We start from the raw sequence: 20,625 nt of genomic DNA on the forward strand, positions 1-20,625 counted from the left end.
CAGTAGTTCAATGCAAAATGTGCTGAATATTTTTTTCATAGGAATTTGGGAAAGTTATAAAATGTCCTATAAATGGCTGTTCTATTCCTGATCTAAGGCTACATTCACACACAGCGTTTTTCAGCTGCAAAAGCAGATCAGCTTTTTAAAAAACCGCATCACCTGAAAGGTTTTTGAGCTCATAGATAATGTTTTCAATAGCGAAAGCAGATTAGAAAAACGCCGCACAAACTGACATGCTCATTGACTTTGCTGGGATGCCCAGAATCACTGCATTTTACTGCAAAAAACGTATCCACAAAAACGCTGTGTGTGAAACATGGCTGTAGCCAGCGAGGGGCAGCTGCCCCCCCCCTAAAAACAGGGGCATGCACCTATCAAAACTCACTTGTATGCTGCAGTGCTCCCGTCCTGCATCGGCTCCAGACTGCAGGCTGCAATCTCCCCTCCTCTGTCCTGTCTTCTGGTGTCTTCACCAGAGAGAGGAGGGGGAGGGGTGCTTGCCCTGCACAGGATCCGATTCCTAGGCTCTGAGCAGGAGAAAGTGAAAGTACTACTGCTCATCTCTGTCACAGGAAGGTAACTAATGCTAATATTGTAGGTGATTATTATGTGCTCTCTGTACAATGTGTGAACTATATGTGCAATGTACTATTTGCTGTCTGTACCTGTCATCTGTCTATCACACTCTATCCATCCCTCTATCTATCCATCCTTTCATCTATCCCTCCAGCTATCCATCCATATGCTATCATCTATCTAGCCATATATTCATCCATCCATCCCTGTATCTATCTATCTATCCATCCCTGTATCTATCTATCTATCCATCCCTCTATTTACTTATCCATCACTCTATTAATCTATCCATCCATCACTCTATTAATCTATCCATCCATCACTCTATTAATCTATCCATCCATCACTCTATTAATCTATCCATCCATCACTCTATTAATCTATCCATCCATCCCTCCATCTATCCATCCATCCCTCCATCTATCCATCCATCCCTCCATCTATCCATCTATCCATCCATCCCTCCATCTATCCATCCATCCCTCCATCTATCCATCCATCTATCCATCCATCCCTCCATCTATCTATCCATCCCTCCATCTATCTATCCATCCCTCCATCTATCTATCCATCCCTCCATCTATCTATCCATCCCTCCATCTATCTATCCATCCCTCCATCTATCTATCCATCCCTCCATCTATCTATCTATCCATCCCTCCATCTATCCATTTATTCATATCTGTCTATTCATATGTTATCTGTACCAAAAAGAATGAAAGCCGGGTAGCACACAAACTAACACTCCTTTTTTTTTTTTAGCACCAGTCAGGTACACCTCATAGCTGCCCAAAAGGACGCCCAGGACAGGCATTGCTCGTCTTCAGTAACACATCATCAACTGATAGTTGGAATACACGGTAATGTGTTTTTTCGGAACCCATGACAGCTCAACGAGAGAGGGGATCCGTCCTTCAAGGACCGGAAACCTCAAGATAAAAAGGGCGGCGCCTCTCTCCGCCTCAGTGGATTACAGAGCATGAGAGGAATCTCCGGTTAGAGCACATAATTTAACCATAAAAGAATTTCACTCATGTGAATACTCAACACCCACCAACCGGAAGGTGAACACCATAGTGATAGGGAGGGAATGTAAAGGTGCCGTCATGGGTTCCGAAAAAACACATTACCGGTAAGTAATATAAGTGTTTTTCATGACTGCACGAGATAATTACAGAGAACTAGGTATGTAAGGGAGGAACAACAGCCTGCAGAACCCTTCTCCCAAATGTGAGATCAGAGGAGACAGAAAGGTCAAGTCTATAGTGATTATAGAAAGTGGACAGAGATGACCACGTGGCCGCCTTACATATTTGCTCAATGGGCACATCCACTCTTTCTGCCCAGGAAGCAGCCATGCCGCGTGTAGAGTGGGCCTTCAGGTTGTTAGGAGGATCTCTGCCTGTTCCCTTATAGGCCATCGTGATGGCTTCCCGGAGCCACCTTGATAGAGTGCCTTTTGAGACCTTTGATCCCTTTCGGGAGCCCTGAAAGGAGACAAATAGAGCCCTATCCTTCCTCCATGAGCTTGTGAATGCTAAATAATGTATAGGGCATCTCCTGACATCCAAGGTATGAAATCTTTCCTCCTTGCTAATTTTTGGTTCAGGACAGAAGGAAGGTAGGGCTATCTCCTGAGACATATGAAACTTAGAAACAATCTTAGGAAGGAAAGCAGAGTCTGGTCTCAAAACTATCCTATCGTCTAGCACTAAGGTAAAAGGTGGATCTGAAGAAAGCCTGTAACTCACTAACCCTCTGTGCTGATGTTAAGGCCACCAGAAGTATTGTTTTTAGGGTGAGTAATTTTATGGACCCTGAGCTAAGGGGCTCAAAGGGAGAACCTGTTAACGCGTTTAGCACCAAGTTTAAATCCCAAGAAGGGACCCTTATTATAGGGGCTGGATTGGCTCTGCTGCATGCCCTAACGAACCTGGAAATCCATTTGGACCTTTAAGGTGCTAACTGATAGGCCTTTTTCCAGCCCTTTTTGAAGAAATTCCAAAATAGCCGTTATGGGGAAACCCTCTCCCCCCAGGGAGAATCCTTGAGATGACAAGAACTTCTTCCAGACTCTACTGTAAATTTTAGTAGTGATTGGTTTCCTACTACCTAGAAGAGTAGTAACTAGAGTCGATGAGAAACCCTGATCCTCTAGCAACAACCTCTCAATTTCCATGCCGCTAAGTGCAATCCTTTCAGTTGAGGATGGAATATAGGACCTTGAGCAAGAAGGTTGGGAATCTCTGGAAGAATCCAGGGGTTCGTGACCGACATGCTCCTTAGCCAAAAGAACCACTGTATCTTGGGCCAGAAGGGGGCTATGAGGACCACTCGAGCCTGATCCTCCCAGATCTTCCTCAACACTGCTGGAATTAGGCACGTTGAGGGAAAGGCATAGGCCAGACTGAAATCCCATCTGCACTGGAAGGAGTCTACTACTAAAGGGTTTTCCGTGGGATTCAGTGAGCAGAACTTTTTTAATTTACTGTTCTGACGAGTTGCAAACAGGTCGACCTCTGGAGACCCCCACATGGCCATTAGCTGGCGGAAGACTTCGTGATTTAGAGTCCATTCTCCCTGCAATAATGGCCTGCGACTTAGAAAGTCTGCCTTCGTGTTGTCCTCTCCTCTGATATTGTAACATACCTGGCGGCGTACTTGCATAGTGTACCATCTCCCACTATGCAAGATCGCAATCTTAGCCTTCAGTCCAGTTTGTAAGTCGTGTTCCTGTTCTTGCTGTGGACATGCTCTGGTCTGACTGTTTAGGGCAGCGGCCCGGTTATTTCTTGCTTCTTATAGCTGCTGTGGGCACACCTTTAATGCGTCCTCAGCCTATTACTGTCTGTCACTGGATATTTAAACCAGCTTCACCTGGAAGCTGGTGCCTGAGCATCTTGTTCCTTCAGAGGGCTTCTTGCCTCTGTAGTGCCAGGTCCTGTCTGAACTATCTCCTAGCCTGTTGTCTGTTTGTCTTCCTGAAGGCTGTATTTCCAGGCCTGTCTGAACTCGCTCTTAGCCTGTTCGTTTCTGCCTCTGGGGGCTGTATTTCCAGGCTCGTTCCTGTATTTTGCTTCAGTACAGTTCCTGTCTGAACTGTCTCCTAGCTTCCTACCTGTTTTGTCTTTATGTCCGTTTGCTCCCTTTTTCTGTAGAGTCTGAACCTGCACCTAACTTCTACTCGTTGTCATTGTACTTCCATTTGTGAGTTGGAGTCCTTTCGCTACTTCTTCTCCAGTCTGTTCAGTGTGAACAGAGCCCTGTCCGCTCTGCCCAGCCTTGTCTACCGCGCCTGAGGTTTCGCTCTGCCCAGCCTTGTCTACCGCGCCTGCGGTTTCGCTCTGTCCAGCCTTGTCTACCGCGCCTGCGGTTTCGCTCTGTCCAGCCTTGTCTACCGCGCCTGCGGTTTCACTTTACACTGCATGATTACTGCATCTGCGGCTCTGAACCCGTCTCCCAGTCTGTACTGGACCCTACCCAGCCTGCGCTCTAGCCTGCCTGTTCCTGTATTCCCCGGTGTGGGTTAACAGCCATGTCCGGGGTCTGACCTGGAGTGGCACCTGGTCCCTCTGCTCGGTTTCTCCCTGGTGCACTGGCGTCGTATGCCGTCGTGCGACCTTGGTCGGATCTGGCAGATACTTAGTTACGCCCCTCCAGGCACTCTCCGGTTCATGGCACAGTGGAATCACTAATCACGCACACGCCAATCAGTCAGTCCGGGCGTGTGCATAACAGATATGAAGGGCCTTTAACCTTCGTTAGGCTGCATAATTTTACAACGTTAACAGGCTGCAGAGGTACAATTGTACCTTCATATATACCTCCACTGTGGGAAGACTTTCTCCTTTACTTGGTTTCAGAAACTAAAGTTCATTCAGCTACAAATGTTATGCTGATCTCTATTGGCCAGTGTTTTTACTGCTCACTTATGTTGCTGTCAATTAAGTTGATTCAAACTGGGAGTGGCTTCTACTTCTCTTCCTGCCTCCCTCCTCTCAGTAGCCATTTTGCTGTTCATCTCATTGCTGTGAGCACACACATTTCTAGGCTTGTGAAGTCTTCAATTTCTTGGATACGAAGGTAGGAAAGTCTCATAGCATCTAACAGCCAGTTATACCTTCATTCGCCTTATGTGGGGACAGAACAGTAAGAAATTGTCTTTGAGCCTGGACTTGGCTTACATATATTTTGTATGAAACTTATCACTATAGGTATGATTTTTATACGAAAAATGGATAATTAGTATCTACATATTGTTTTACGATGTTTTACTTATATTCAGCACAAAATAAAGATGGTGGCTCTGTTACAATTTTCCTATTGGTCGAAAAAACAGTCGAAGATGGAATGAAAATTCTGAAACCGTATACGGTTTACATAATGTATAAATGACATTTATAAATAATTATCACTAGAAATAATTTACTTTTTTATCTGCACTTTAGAATCGAGTTTCATTCTACTTGCCACGTGTTACTGAACTAAATTACGAAGCCAAAATTAATCTACCAAGTCATCATGAGTGATAGTGATGCTGGATCTAGTTTCCGCCATAATCCAAGAAAAAATGTTTGCAGGTTAGTATCATTTTGTGAAAAGCCAATAATGTAGTATTGTGTAGTATTTCGGAAAATTATTTATTTTTCATTTTTTCATATTTACAGATTTACGTCTGATGAAATAATGCGAATGCTAGAAGAATCTGATTCTGAGCATGAGGAAGAACCATATGTTGCATCTGATGATGAAAACTATGTACCACAAGTGGATGTTACTGAAGAAGATTCAGACATTGAACAAGAAATGGTCATAGAGTAGGAAGAAGAATACGACTCAGACGAAAGTGTTGAGGATGAGTCTGTGCCTCAAAGTGCAGGCGACATTTGGACTGCTAAGGATAAAACTCAATGGTGTAGTGATCCACTGCCAAATGCACAAACAAAATCCCTGCAGCAATCAGCAACCTGTATACAGCAAAAGAGCTATTCAAGTCAATCATGACTCCCGAGATGTGTGACATCATATTACGAGAAACGAATCGAAAGGCCAAGAGAGTTTGTGATGCTTACAACAACGAACTGGTACAACGTTTTCCAGATTCTTCTGAACGGCCACCACAAAAAACATTCAAGCAATTTACTGAAACTGAACTCCATGCATTTTTGGGCATACGGATTGCTGCTGGTGTGCACAGAGACAACAAAGAGAATCTGGAGGAAATGTGGAATGTTGCTGCTCGGCCTCTTATACGTGCAGCCATGTCTCGTGACCGCTTCAAGATGATACTCAGATTTATCAGATTTGACAATGAAAATACACGTGCAGAACATGTGCAAACAGATAAAGCTGCACCAATACGGGACATCTGGACAATGCTGAACAGAAATCTGGAGAGAGCCTACAAGTCATATAATTGTATCACCGTCGACGAGCAATTATTTCCATTTAGAGGCCATACTAAATTTACCCAGTATATACCTTCAAAACCAGCTAAATAAAGATTTTCTGGGCTTGTGACTCGTCAAACGCCTACCCATTACAAGGTCAGCTCTACACTGGGAAACCAAATGATGGTCCTCGACAAGTAAACATTGGTGAACGAACAGTATTGGACCTAGTGAGCTCGTATAAAGGCTCTGGAAGAAATGTCACCACCGATAACTTCTTTACAACCATGGAACTAGCTAAGGTATTGAACTCCTGGAACATGACACTAGTTGGTACAGTGAGAAAAAACAAAAGGTTCCTACCTAGCAACATGCAGCCTGCCAAAGAAAGGCCTGTAAACTCGACAAATTTTGCCTACAATCATGATGCAACAGTCTGTTCATATGTACCAAAGAAGAACAAAATCAGTCGTGCTTCTATCATCTATGCACATGACGGGAGAAGTTGAAGACACACTAGCAGCCAAGCCAGAGATAATAAAATACTACAACAAAACAAAAGGCGGAGTTGATGTTATGGATAAAAAGTTGGGAGAGTACACTGTGAAACGACGAACATTACGTTGGCCTCTGGCATTTTTCTACAATATGATTGACGTCACTGGGTTAGCATCCTACATCATCTCCAGAGAACACAATCCAAGCTTCAGGACAAAGGATCAACGAAGAAAGTTCCTGAAAGATCTCGCAAATCAGCTGTGTATGCCTGCAATTGAAGATCGTAGTACAAACCGAATGATGATGAGAAACCATTTTCTTCGAGGTGCAGTAGAAATGGTGCTTGGACGATGCATTCTGGTAGCATCGCAAGCAGCAGCTGGCCCTCAAATACCTCATGGTAGTCGTGGACCCTCCCCTGTTGTTGGTAGTTGCTATGTCTGCCGAGACCTGAGGCGAAAACAACGCAAGACTAGAAAGTCTTGTGTGGTTTGTGTGAAACCCATTTGCGATGAACACTCGGTAGCAAAGACAACATGCATTACTTGCAAAGAAAATCTATAAAAAAAGTTTCTTACATTTTCTTTTATAATGTAAATGAACAGATTTTTTACTTGTTTATAATAAAATAGCATTAAAAAAAATATTATTCTTTTTTCCTTGCATTATCTTCATTCAAAATATATGAGGGTACATTTGTACCTATGCAGCTTGTTATGGATGCAAAAATATCTTGACCCCTTATCTCGGAAGGGGGTGGAGATATTTTATTGAAATTTGGCCAATATATTCTGGACCAAAACTGCAGAGATGTCACGAAATTTCAGCCCTCTACGGCTTTTCGAAAAAAAGTTATTGCAATTTTAAAACGGAATAGTTACAATTGTACCTACTCAGCCGGACGAAGGTTAAAAAGAACTTTTCCTTCCACTAGAGAAAACATCCTCCCCGCAATCTGCATTAGTGATTTTGAGCAAGTTCCCCCCTGGTGGTTTACATATGCCACTGTGACCTGGTTATCGGACAGAATTTTTATGTGATGCCCTCGTACTCTTAGAAGGGGTAAGAAGCGGATTAGTGCCTTCTCTACTGCTCGTAGTTCCCACATGTTGGAAGACTCCAGACTCTCCTCCTCTGACCAAGTCCCCTGTATCGGGCGGTTGTCTAGGTGCGCCTCCAACCCCCCTGGGGCTGGTGTCCGTAGTAATCACTCTGGTAAATTGGGGAACCCAGTGGACGCCTGTCTGGAACGTGTTTGTTTCTAACCACCAATACAGAGACTTAATTACATTTTGTGGGAGTGCTAACCTGCCCTCTAGATGTCCCCTGAGGACGATTTCGTTCTTTAGGACGTCCCATTGTAATTCACTTGAATGAAATTGGGCCCAGCATACTGCTAGGATGCAGGAGGTGAGGGACCCCAACAGAGACATGGCCCCCCTGAGAGTCATTACTGGGTCTGTTATGGCTGTCGAGACTAAATTTTTTATTTTCTCTCTTTTCTGCTCGGGCAGGCGGCATTCCTGTCAAACCGAATCCAGAGTAAGGCCTAAAAAGATCTGAGCTGTATGCGGGATCAGTTTTGATTTTGCTAGGTTTAAACACCATCCTAAGTTTTTTAAGATGGTACACACCTGATCCACTTGGGCCAGGCAGTGATCGCAAGTTTTGCCCACTATTAGGAAGTCGTCCAGGTACGGAATGATCAACCTGTTTTCCTCCCCGAGATGAGCCGTAACCTCCACTATAAGTTTTGTGAATATGCGGGGCATCACTGCTAGGCCGAAGGGAAGAGCTCTGTACTGGAAGTGCTTGACTCCCCCCTGTACATTTACAGCTACTCTGAGGTATTTTTGAAAGTCGTGATGGATTGGCACATGGTAATACGCATCCTTTAGGTCCAACACTGCCATGTAGCAGCCGGGAAATAGAAGGCTTATCGTTGATTTTGTTTCCATCTTGAATGATGGAATGTTCAGGAATCTGTTTAGGCCTTTCAAGTTGAGGATGACTCTGTACGAATTGTCCGGCTTCTGTATAAGGAACAAGGGAGAATAGAACCCTCTTCTTTCTTCTTGTGGTGATACCTCCAGCAAGACGTTCTTTTGCAGGAGACCTGAAATCTCTTCCTCCAGTGCCCGCTGTTCTGAAAGAGAGGATCTTAAGGCAGTCAGGATAAAATTTCTCTGGTGGGTTCCTCAGAAATTCCAGTTTTAAACCTGATTTTACTAAATTGAGGATCCACTTGCTGGAAAAGATCCTTTCCAAGGCTGGAAGGAAGAGAGAGAGAGCCTCCCTCCCACCTGGGACAGAGTGTCATTTTGGCGGTTTGCGACTATCCTGGGAGGGCCCGCCGAACAAAAACCCTTTCCCTTTCCTGGAACGATCCTCCCATCTAGATTGTTCTGTGGACGTCATTCTGCGGCCAAATTTCTTCCTCCGAAAGGACTGCTTAAAAGTTGAGAAGGAAGATTTAGGAAATCCTTTTTTGTTGTCACCTGCTTTCTCCAGAATTGTGTCAAGAGAGGCACCGAAAAGAAAATCTCCTTCACACGGAAGAGAACATAGCTTTCCTTTCGTTTGTATATGCCCCGGGCAACATTTCAGCCAGACTGCTCTACGGCCGGCATTAGACAGGATCGCAGATATTGCTGCTAATCTGGCAGAATCCGCAGAGGCGTCCGATAAGAAGGCCGCTGCTCCTTTCAATACTGGTAGAGAGGCCAGAATGGAGTCCTGTGACTTGTTCTTAAACTGGTCTTCTAACCTGTCTAACCAAACCATAAGGTTTCTTGCGGTACAGGTTTCTGCGATGGCTGGATTCAATGCCCCTGCTGATGACTCCCAAGTACCCTTAAGGAAGGTATCTACCTTTGGGTCCAGTGGGTCCTTCAGCATCCCTGTGTCTTCAAAAGGGAGAGAAGATCTTCTAGAAGCTTTGGATACCGCAACATCCAGCTTCGGGGCTTAACTCCAGGAATCGGTATCTTCATCATTAAAGGGATATTTCCTTTTGAAGGAGGATGGAATGGGACCCTTTATCTCCGGCCTATCTCACTCCTTCCTGATAAGTCCCTGCACCTTATCATTAATCGGGAAAGCTCTATGTTTTTTCCGATCCAAGGTGCTGAACATAATATCCTGTACCGATTGTTTTGCCTTCTGGTCAACTAACCCCATTGTGGACCTGACCGCTTTTACTAAGCTATCCACACTTTCCAGGGGAAAACAATGACCTGTGCCTGCCTCGCTATCCGAAGAGGTAGAGTCAGTGGAGCCATCCAGCATTCCCTCGTCGGATTCAGAGTCTGAAATGGTGGGTGGGGTTTTAGCCCTATGGGCCTGGGATGCTTGGGAAACGACTTTTCTACCTCAGACCGAATAAGGGCTTTTAGATTTGAAGAAAAATCTGGGGTTCCCTCCGAAATGGTTTCCTCAATACATGGCTGGCATAATCTTTTGGGCCAGTCTTTAGTCAGACCCCGTTCACACAGGGCACATAATCTGTACTTGGATTTCTCTGTACATTTTTTTAGGGACATCCTGACCATATAAAGAAGGAAGGAAAGGGAGAGAGAGAGACAAAACAGGAAAAAAAGTCTACATTAATACGTCGACTTTCACGTAGCTCACTCACCACCCAGTAGATAAAGACAGGGTACCGGAACGGGAGGCAGGACGGTATCCGATACTTCTCCTCGGGAGACGGTGGAATAATCGATCCTGCAGGAGCTATGCCGGCTGGATCTTGAATCCCTGGTGCTACGAGTCCAAGAACGCCCACTGCTCCTGGCTCTGCGGCGGACGCTCCTCCTGGGTGCGCTTCTGGCGCCGCGGCTGCTCCACCTCCTCGGGCTGCTGCAGCTACAGCATGGACTGCTGCTCTTGCTGCTGATGCGGTGGGGAAGGCTGCTGTGAGGCCATTACGGGGCACTGCGTCCCTGCCTGGCCGGTGATCTACCCTTAAGTACCCTTATTGTGCCAGGGAGATCACCGGCCGGCGTCCCAGCAGCTTCCGGTACCTACCCCGAAAATTATATGCGGGGGTCAGAGGTCCCGGCGCACGTCAACGGGGCGCGACTTCCGGTTTTGTCACTTCCGGTCGCGCCCCGTGATGTCACATCCAGGACGCTGGGCTTGCCGGCTACCATGCTGTGTAGGTGCCGCAAACCCCACCCGCACACAGGGAGACCACATGTCGGCGCCCCCCGCGGCGCTTCCAGGAACCACGGGACCGGCCACAGCAGAGACTGTGCCCGGCCACCACCAACCGGCTCAGGTAAGCTGAACTTGCTGCTGTCGCCGCCGACGAGAAGGAAGGTCCCCCATCAAGGACAGAAAACCACTGAGGCAGAGAGAGGCGCCGCCCTTTTTATCTTGAAGGTTTCCTGTCCTTGAAAGGCGGATCCCCTCTTTCGTTGTGCCGTCATGGGTGACAGAAAAAAAATAGACAGCATTCACCACATCTTCTTAAGGTGCAGGCTTTATTTTCAAGTGGAGGGGAGTGCAGTATGAGGTTCTGCAGCAGCTGAGGGGAACAGTATTGGGTTCTGCGGAACAGTATGAGGCTCTGCGGAACAGTATGAGGCTCTGCGGAACAGTATGAGGCTCTGCGGAACAGTATGAGGCTCTGCGGAACAGTATGAGGTTCTGCCTCCCCCTAGTTTTGACCCTGGGTACGCCCATTGTGTGAATGTAGCCTGAGGATCTAGGCTTGGTCTTAGCTGAGATAAGTGAGTGCTGCACTCCAGCACCAGTGAAGCTCCTCCTCTACAGACATGCGTAAAAAGTAAACACTCAGAAAGAAGGACGGCCTGCACTCATCTCAGAAGAATTGCTAGAGTGAACATGATAACAAGATTAAGGTAATTACTTCTTAAAGCATATTTAAACTTTCAATAAACTGCATAAATCAATAGTCCAGTATACTGTATGTTCTCTCTGTATGCTTGTTTGTTTTTTCTTTGAGCTCATACTTTTGGGAAGCTAGCTTCTATACAATATACTTACAATATACAGTGAAAATACAGCAACAGGATTGATGAAGTCTTATATGAGGACTTGTATAGGTATAGAAGCCAAAACATCAAGTTATTAGCTCTGTTATCAGTTTCTTTGTTCCTGGAGTATGATCCACAACAAACTTGCTCCCTCCCTCCTCCCCTCTTCATAGACTGTGAAGCATTTAGTGAGCTGTACTCTAAGAAAAGCCTGAGATTGGAAGTTCAAAGTAAAGCTATCGAATAACATATTTTACAAACTTTATATTTGTCATCTGTACTATTGATTTATGCAAAGTTGGTTTTATTTCTACCTAAAACTATACAGTGGGGAAAGTATGTATTTGATACACTGTCGATTCCCACCTACAAAGAATGGAGAGGTCTGACATTTTTAATTATAGGTACACTTCAACTGAGAGAAACAGAATCTACAGGAAATGTCTGACCTCTGTAATTGCAAACAAAGGTTTCTATACCAAATATTAAGTTCTGTTTTTCTATTGTATCAAATACGTATTTCATGCAATAAAATGCATATTATTTAAATCATACAATGTGATTTTCTGGATTTTTTTTAGTCTGTCTCTCACAGGTGCAGTGTACAATTACAGACCTCCCCATTCTTTGTAGGTGGGAAAACTTGCAAAATTGTCAGTGTATCAAATTCTTATTTTCCCCACTGTACATGGTTCCCTGTTCTTGCTGGAATTATAATATAGATTATTTTATTTTATAGGACAAAATTATTTTGAGAGTGAATTTATATGATTACAAAATGTCTAAGACGCTTCCCATGAAGTCAGCTGTATTTGAGCATTTCACAGTGACTCAAGATGAAAAATATTTTGTGTCAATGTATGACAAGTGACCCAGAGGAAAACAAATGCTGTGATGCCAAAATCAGTGCATACTCAGTCAGTGATAAAAATGCTCCTACAAGAGCTTCCAATCTAAAGACATTTACAACACTTCCACCCAGAAGTTTTCAAAGCTGTGACTGAGAAAGATAACAGCAGCACCAAGAAACCCGCGCCCAGCACTTCCTGCCAGGAAAGGAGGAGGAAAGAGCATCTCAAACATCATTAACAAGATATTTTGTAAGTGACAAAGTAACTGTAACAATGACAGCAGATATGTTTAAAAGACAGCTCATACAGCTTGTTGTGAAGGACGGTGTACCATTATCATTATTTGCACGACCAGCTTTTACAGCTCTTAATGGAGAAATGGCCCGCAAACTTGGTGTTTCTCTGGAAAGAGAAAGTATTAGAAAATTAGTGATTGAAGAAGCAGTTAAACAAAAGGAAGATCTTAAAAAGACTCTCAAAAGACGCTTCATGTTTCTTAAAATGGATGCCTGCACACGTCACAGAGTGAACTATTTTGCCATCAATGTTCGATATGTTTGTGACAACAAAAAAATTGTTACCAAGACACTGGCAGTAAAAGATACTAAAGCTCCTCACACCAGCCAGTTTCTCCAGGCCTTAGTGGAAAAAGTTCTGCAAGATTACCCAAGAGGACTTGGGTCCTGACAGTTCTACTGCTGCCATATCTTCATCCTCATCAGATGAGGAGTTTGACTTTGACAAGTATTTGGATGACATGGAGCAGGCAAAGCGTTGCCGCAAGGAAAAAGATTTCACTCCGTCTCCTAAAGCAAGCAGATTGACCATATTTCAGCAAAATGTTTCACTTGCTCTCAAAGAAATAAAAAAATTCAACCGTTCATCAAAACTGACTGTGCATGAGGCAATTCCTTTATACCCGGAAATAGTTAGAGATGTTGCCAATGTGGTTACGGCTTTGCCTCCAACCCAAGTTAGTGTAGACAGGTTGTTCTCTAGCCTTAATATTATTAGGTCAGATTTAAGGTCACCTATGAAGGAGGATCTGATGGAGGCAATTCGATTTCTTAGAACAAATTCATAGACTGCACAAATGTTATTTAGCATGTTTTTGCTGAAAACTTTTTTGCCACTTACATAGTTCATTACATAGTGAGATTATATATATATATATATATATATATATATATATATATATATATATATATATATATATATATATATATATATATATATATATATATATTCGATATTACATAGTGTATTACATATTTACAATTTATTAGTTTGTGTTGTAAAGTTGTATTTTAATAAATATATATTATGTTCTATCTAAATATCTTGATTATTGTATCATAAAAATGATTAAGTGTCTGATGTTCGCATTGTACTACAATACATTTTTCACTTAAATATAAGCAATATACAGTACAGACCAAAAGTTTGGACACACCTCATTTAACCCCTTAAGCCCCGGAGCATTTTTCGTTTTTGCATTTTCGTTTTTGCTCCCCTTGTTCCCAGAGCCATAGCGTTTTTATTTTTTGGTCAATATGGCCATGTGAGGGCTTATTTTTTGCGGGACGAGTTGTACTTTTCAACGCCATTACTAGTTTTATCATATCCTGTACGGGAAAAAAATTCCAAGTGCGGTAAAATTGCAAAAAAAGTGCAATACCACAGTTGTTTTTTATTTATTTTTTTTACCATGTTCACTGAATGCTAAAACTGACCTGCTCTTCTTATTCTACAGGTCATTACGAGTTCATAGACACCAAACATGTATAGGTTCTTTTATATTTAAGTGGTGAAAAAAAATTCCAAAATTTGGTAAAAAAAAAATAAAAAAATAGCGCCATTTTCTAAGACCCGTAGCGTCTCCATTTTTCGGGATCTGGGGCTGGTTGAGGGCTTATTTTTTGCGTGCCGGGCTGACGTTTTTATTGATACCATTTTGGGGTAGATCCGATGCTTTGATCGCCCGTTATTGCATTTTATTGCAATTTTGCAGCGACCAAAAAACGTAATTCTGGCGTTTAGAATTTTTTTCTCGTTACGCCGTTTACCGATCGGAATAATTCTTTTTTTATATTGATAGATCGGGCGATTCTGAACGCGGCGATACCAAATATGTGTATGTGGGGTTTTTTTTATATATTTTATTTTGAATGGGGCGAAAGGGGGGTGATTTAAACTTTTATATATTTTTTTTTTTTTTTATATTTTTAAAAACTTTTTTTTTTTACTTTTTGCATGCTTCTATAGTCTCCATAGGAGACTAGAAGCAGCAACTATCCGATCGCCTCTGCTACATACAGGGGACGAGCAGGTCCCCTGCATGCAGCAGAAATGGTCGTGTGCTATGAGCGCCGACAACTAGGTGGCGCTCATAGCGACAAGATCATGACAACCACAGGCGTCTGCTGCAGACCCTGGGTTGTCATGCACGCCCATCGGCGACCCGCGATCACGTGACGGGGTCGCCGGTGGGCGGGGCTTATGACGCGCTACCCGTAAGCGCGCGTTAAATGCTGCTGTCGGAGATTGACAGCAGCATTTAACTGGTTAACAGCCGTGGGTGGATCGCGATTCCACCCGCGGCTGTTGCGGGCACATGTCAGCTGTAAGAATCAGCTGACATGTGCTCGGTTCAGTGAGGGCTCAGCGCCGGAGCCCTCACTGAACCGGCGGTACGCAAATATGCGTACTAATACGTCCCCGGTAAGTAAGGGGTTAAAGATTTTTCTGTATTTTCATGACTATGAAAATTGTACATTCACACTGAAGGCATCAAAACTATATAATTCCACATGTGTTAATTCATACTTAACAAAAAGTGTGAAACAACTGAAAATATATCTTATATTCTAGGTTCTTCAAAGTAGCCACCTTTTGCTTCGATGACTGCTCTGCACACTCTTGGCATTCTCTTGATGAGCTGGCAGTGGGTCGGTAATGGTGTGGGGTGGCATTTCTTTGGAGGGCTTCACAGCCCTCCATGTGCTCACCAGATGTAGCCTGACTGCCATTAGGTACCGAGATGAGATCCTCAGACCCCTTGTGAGACCATATGCTGGTGCGGTTGGCCCTGGGTTCCTCCTAATGCAGGACAATGCCAGACTTCATGTGGCTGGAGTGTGCCAGCAGTTCCTGCAAGATGAAGGCATTGAAGCTATGGACTGACCTGCACGTTCCCCACACCTGAATCCGATTGAACACATCTGGGACATCATGTCTCGCTCCATTGCACCACAGACTGTCCAGGAGTTGGCGGATGCTTTAGTCCAGGTCTGGGAGGAGAACCCGCAGGAGGTCATCCGGAACCTCATCAGGAGCATGCCCAGGCATTGTAGGGAGGTCATACAGGCACATGGAGGCCATACACAATACTGAGCCTCATTTTGACTTGTTTTAAGGACATTACATCAAAGTTGGATCAGCCTGTAGTGTGTTTTTCCACTTTAATTTTAGGGGTGACTCCAAATCCAGGCCTCCATTGGTTAATAAATTTGATTTTCATTTATGATTTTTGTGTGATTTTGTTGTCAGTACTTTCATCTTTGTACAGTACAAAGTATTCAATGAGAACATTTCATTCAATCAGATCTATGATGTGTTATTTGAGTGTTCCCTGTATTTTTTTGAGCAGTGTATTTCAAATTTAGTCGGTGGTGGCAGCGAATAATCAGAATTGGGTTATAGTGAAGCTGGCAGTGACCATACGGGGGCATATACACATATTCCATGCGTTGGAAGCTGGAGGTGTGTACGCCATACGCTCTCTGCTCGCTTACCGATAGCTAAGTAGGGAGGAATTCGGATCGTGTGTGCACGAATCCCTGACAAAGTGATGGCAGCGGTGGGATAGTGTGTGGTCCCCCCAGTGTCGTTCCTGACATTATACATACCACGTATATGTTTAAACATAAACATATGTTTATTTCACAACAGGAACATTTGTCCCCTTGTAGCACAACGCACTGGTCACCACAACGCATGTTTGCAATTTTCACTCCGCAACATCCACTGCTGCTTGTTTCTGAAAAACACCCATGGGGCCAAAATCATTACTACACCTATAAATTCCCAAAACGGTATAATTTCCCGAATCGGTTCACTTGAGGGGAGTTCTCCTCCTCTAGCACATAGGGGCTCTGTATATGGAGTCTGCAAACTATTCTAGGAAAATCTGTGCTCCAGGGGCAAATAGCGCCAAGTCCCTCTAGAGTCTCGCCGTATGGCTAAGCAGTACTGTAGAGCCACATATGAAGTATGCCCACTTTCAGCAGAAACTGTAGTATAGTTTGTAAAATGGGGTCAAAAAGAAGTTTGTCTGCAGTAATATGGGGCCACACATGCGCAGTAGCATCTCTCGGTTATCGAAAAAATGCTACTGCGCAAGCGGCGGTGGCCATATTGCTGCAGACAAGTTTATTTTTCCTCTAGCAAAATGGCGCCCACACATGCGAAGTAGCATCAGCAAGCGATAGATGCTACTGCGTGGGCGCCATTTTACTAGAGGAAAAAAAAATTTGTCTGCAGCAATATGGCCCCCGCCGCCCACGCAGTAGCATTTTTCGATTGCCAAGAGATGGTATTGTGCATGCGTGGCGCCATATTGCTGCACCCAAATTCTTTTTCATTAAGCAAAATGGCACAAGCGCAGTAGCATCTCAGCAACAAAAAGATGTTACTGCGCATGCCGCCATATTAGAGGATGTAAATTTTCATCTTTGAACAGAAATTACACAGGCAATATTTAAAACAGTAGGAAGGTCACTGAAAGTACAGTGACCTGTCACAAGGCACAGATAGGAACACATGAATATATAATGAGAGCACATGCATATCATTAGGGTAGAACTGAAAATAAAGATTATAAAAAAATAACTGGACGGATTTCATCCAAGGTATCATTTTACTCAGTGTAATGTCGTCCACATGACAGTCTATGTAGTTTACTGAGCACAATCTAGCTGCGCTTTAAGAGCATAATCATTAAGTTAGAAATTTGCGAAATTTCCGCCAAATTTCTGATTTTTTTCAAAAGTAAACGCCAGTCATAAAGAAGAAATGTTACCACTATCATGAAATACAATGTCACGAAAAATCAGTTAAACTTTTCATTGTAATTATTAAAGTGACACTGGTCACAATTGTAAAATTTGGCCTACTCATGAAGGTGAATACAGGCTCGGGGGTGTAGGAGTTAAAGGGGTTGTACACTACTATTTAAAATATGCCAAAGCGTTTTTATGAAGAAAAGTAACTTCTTTTTAATTACCTTCCACAGCCTTTTCTGCCTGAGAGCAGCGCTATCACTGGCCGCTCACAGAAAGAACGTGACTCTCCGCTGACATCCCCTCTATTGAGGCGTCACTCAGCGCTGGGGTCCCCGCGGTGGCTGCTGGGTTGTGGGCGCGGTTACCCCACCGCATCACACCCAGCATCCACCGCGCGCTTTCCCAATGAATGGTGAGAGGGAAAGAACGCGGTGGATGCTGGTATGACTCGTGGGGTAACCCTGCCCACAACCCAGCAGCCACCGTGGAAAGCAGAAGAGAGACCCCTGGCTGCAGCCTGGACTTGTCATGACGTCAGAGTATGTCAGAGCCGGCTGCAGCCGGGGGTCACGTGATGACTGTGAGCGCCCAGTGATAGCGCCACTCACAGGCAGAGGGAGGTAATTACAAAGAAGCTGCTTTTCATCATAAAAACGCTTGGCCATATTTTAAATAGTAGTGGACAACCCCTTTAAAGATATGAAAAAATAATTAAGTTCATATCACCCTCATTTTTTCTCATTGAAAATAAAAGGAATAAATAATACACATGTGGTGTCGCTGCTACTATGCGTTATTATGCTCCACACCGCCATGTTGTACGTTGGAGCCTTCAACAGCTTCTGGGCCAGCCGGGAGCACACCGACAGTACACACGCGCGCGGGTGGCCAGCCGGGAGCACACCGACAGTACACACGCGCGCGCGCGCGCGGGTGGCCAGCCGGGAGCACACCGACAGTACACACGCGCGCGCGCGCGCGGGTGGCCAGCCGGGAGCACACCGACAGTACACACGCGCGCGCGCGCGCGCGGGTGGCCAGCCGGGAGCACACCGACAGTACACACGCGCGCGCGCGCGCGCGGGTGGCCAGCCGGGAGCACACCGACAGTACACACGCGCGCGCGCGCGCGCGGGTGGCCAGCCGGGAGCACACCGACAGTACACACAGGCGCGGGTGGCCAGCCGGGAGCACACCGACAGTACACACAGGCGCGGGTGGCCAGCCGGGAGCACACCGACAGTACACACAGGCGCGGGTGGCCAGCCGGGAGCACACCGACAGTACACACAGGCGCGGGTGGCCAGCCGGGAGCACACCGACAGTACACACAGGCGCGGGTGGCCAGCCGGGAGCACACCGACAGTACACACAGGCGCGGGTGGCCAGCCGGGAGCACACCGACAGTACACACAGGCGCGGGTGGCCAGCCGGGAGCACACCGACAGTACACACAGGCGCGGGTGGCCAGCCGGGAGCACACCGACAGTACACACAGGCGCGGGTGGCCAGCCGGGAGCACACCGACAGTACACACAGGCGCGGGTGGCCAGCCGGGAGCACACCGACAGTACACACAGGCGCGGGTGGCCAGCCGGGAGCACACCGACAGTACACACAGGCGCGGGTGGCCAGCCGGGAGCACACCGACAGTACACACAGGCGCGGGTGGCCAGCCGGGAGCACACCGACAGTACACACAGGCGCGGGTGGCCAGCCGGGAGCACACCGACAGTACACACAGGCGCGGGTGGCCAGCCGGGAGCACACCGACAGTACACACAGGCGCGGGTGGCCAGCCGGGAGCACACCGACAGTACACACAGGCGCGGGTGGCCAGCCGGGAGCACACCGACAGTACACACAGGCGCGGGTGGCCAGCCGGGAGCACACCGACAGTACACACAGGCGCGGGTGGCCAGCCGGGAGCACACCGACAGTACACACAGGCGCGGGTGGCCAGCCGGGAGCACACCGACAGTACACACAGGCGCGGGTGGCCAGCCGGGAGCACACCGACAGTACACACAGGCGCGGGTGGCCAGCCGGGAGCACACCGACAGTACACACAGGCGCGGGTGGCCAGCCGGGAGCACACCGACAGTACACACAGGCGCGGGTGGCCAGCCGGGAGCACACCGACAGTACACACAGGCGCGGGTGGCCAGCCGGGAGCACACCGACAGTACACACAGGCGCGGGTGGCCAGCCGGGAGCACACCGACAGTACACACACACGCGGGTGGCCAGGCGGGAGCACACCGACAGTACACACACACGCGGGTGGCCAGCCGGGAACAGTCTCAATCCTGGCCCTTCTCTGTATGCGGCCGCTGCTCACTACACTGACACTTGAAAAGAAGCAATTGGCGTCCAGAGAGGAGGACGCCCGTGATCACACCGTGTGCCCAGCAAGGCTTATGCAATGTCCACACACGGGCTGAGCGTAGGCAGCCTTCACAGTGGAAGAAACAGCTGTGAATCAGAATTAGAGGAAGGCCCGTCACATGCAAAATGAGAGGGGACTACTGGTGAAAACAGCTCATGGCCATGACTACGGGGCACTAAAGCCCCTTCATTAGAAGTGATTTGCCCAGTCACATTCTGAGCGTATAGAGGCCGTGTGCCGCAATCCGGGGCGCAGGCGGATGATACACGTAGGACTTTACTCTGAATACATTTTCACATATAAATCGAGTAGTCATCATACCATGAAGAGAATTAGGAGGAAAAAAATGGCACCTTTGTAAAAGTCAACCCGCCCAGCTACTCCATGCTCTGACTATCCATGCCAGCCAGCCCGCCAGCCCGCCAGCCCGCCAGCCCGCCAGCAATGCACAAACACAACGGACTCACCCCAACAGCTCGCTGCTCCGCCTACACGTTCTCTGCGCAGTTTGAATGAAGCCTTTGCTTCAGTCCACACTCGCGAGAGAACAGCGTGAGCTAGCTGATCAGGTGCTGATTGGCTGCCGAATGATGGAGGCGTGGTTTCGTCAGCATAGGGAGGGAGCAGTTAGATGACACAATCGGTAGCCGGCTTACCCTAAGGACGTGTCAGTTCTGAAGCATTCCATTGTATTGTGCATGCTGTCAGCGTATCGCCTCAGGAATACCCTGCGGTCTGCGGAGGTTTAGCACACATAGTGGGAAGCAAAACTTGGCTGAAGTAGCCAATCAGATTCTAGCTCTCATTTTCCATCTTCCCCTCTGGAAAGTGGGAGAAGCGATCTGGTTTGTTACT

At 46.3% G+C, this 20,625-nt stretch overlaps 1 protein-coding gene across 10 annotated transcripts in view; it reads right to left on the reverse strand.

Moving 5' to 3' along the window:
- Positions 1 to 20,362, reverse strand: part of SPDL1 (spindle apparatus coiled-coil protein 1) — a 466,199-nt gene extending 445,837 nt beyond the window's left edge. For 5 of the 10 annotated variants that reach the window (XM_073651107.1, XM_073651099.1, XM_073651098.1 and 2 more), the window contains exon 1: positions 16,227 to 16,357. In XM_073651107.1, the coding sequence (XP_073507208.1) occupies positions 16,227 to 16,316 (90 nt within the window). In that variant the 5' untranslated portion in view covers positions 16,317 to 16,357. The other 5 variants (XM_073651106.1, XM_073651101.1, XM_073651105.1 and 2 more) reach the window with 5 other exon arrangements.
- Positions 20,363 to 20,625: the final 263 nt, after the last annotated feature.

The sequence above is a fragment of the Phyllobates terribilis genome, unplaced genomic scaffold (genome assembly GCF_046119375.1).
Source record: "Phyllobates terribilis strain yellow unplaced genomic scaffold, ASM4611937v1 Scaffold_11__3_contigs__length_659146591, whole genome shotgun sequence".
NCBI classification, from domain to species: domain Eukaryota; kingdom Metazoa; phylum Chordata; class Amphibia; order Anura; family Dendrobatidae; genus Phyllobates; species Phyllobates terribilis.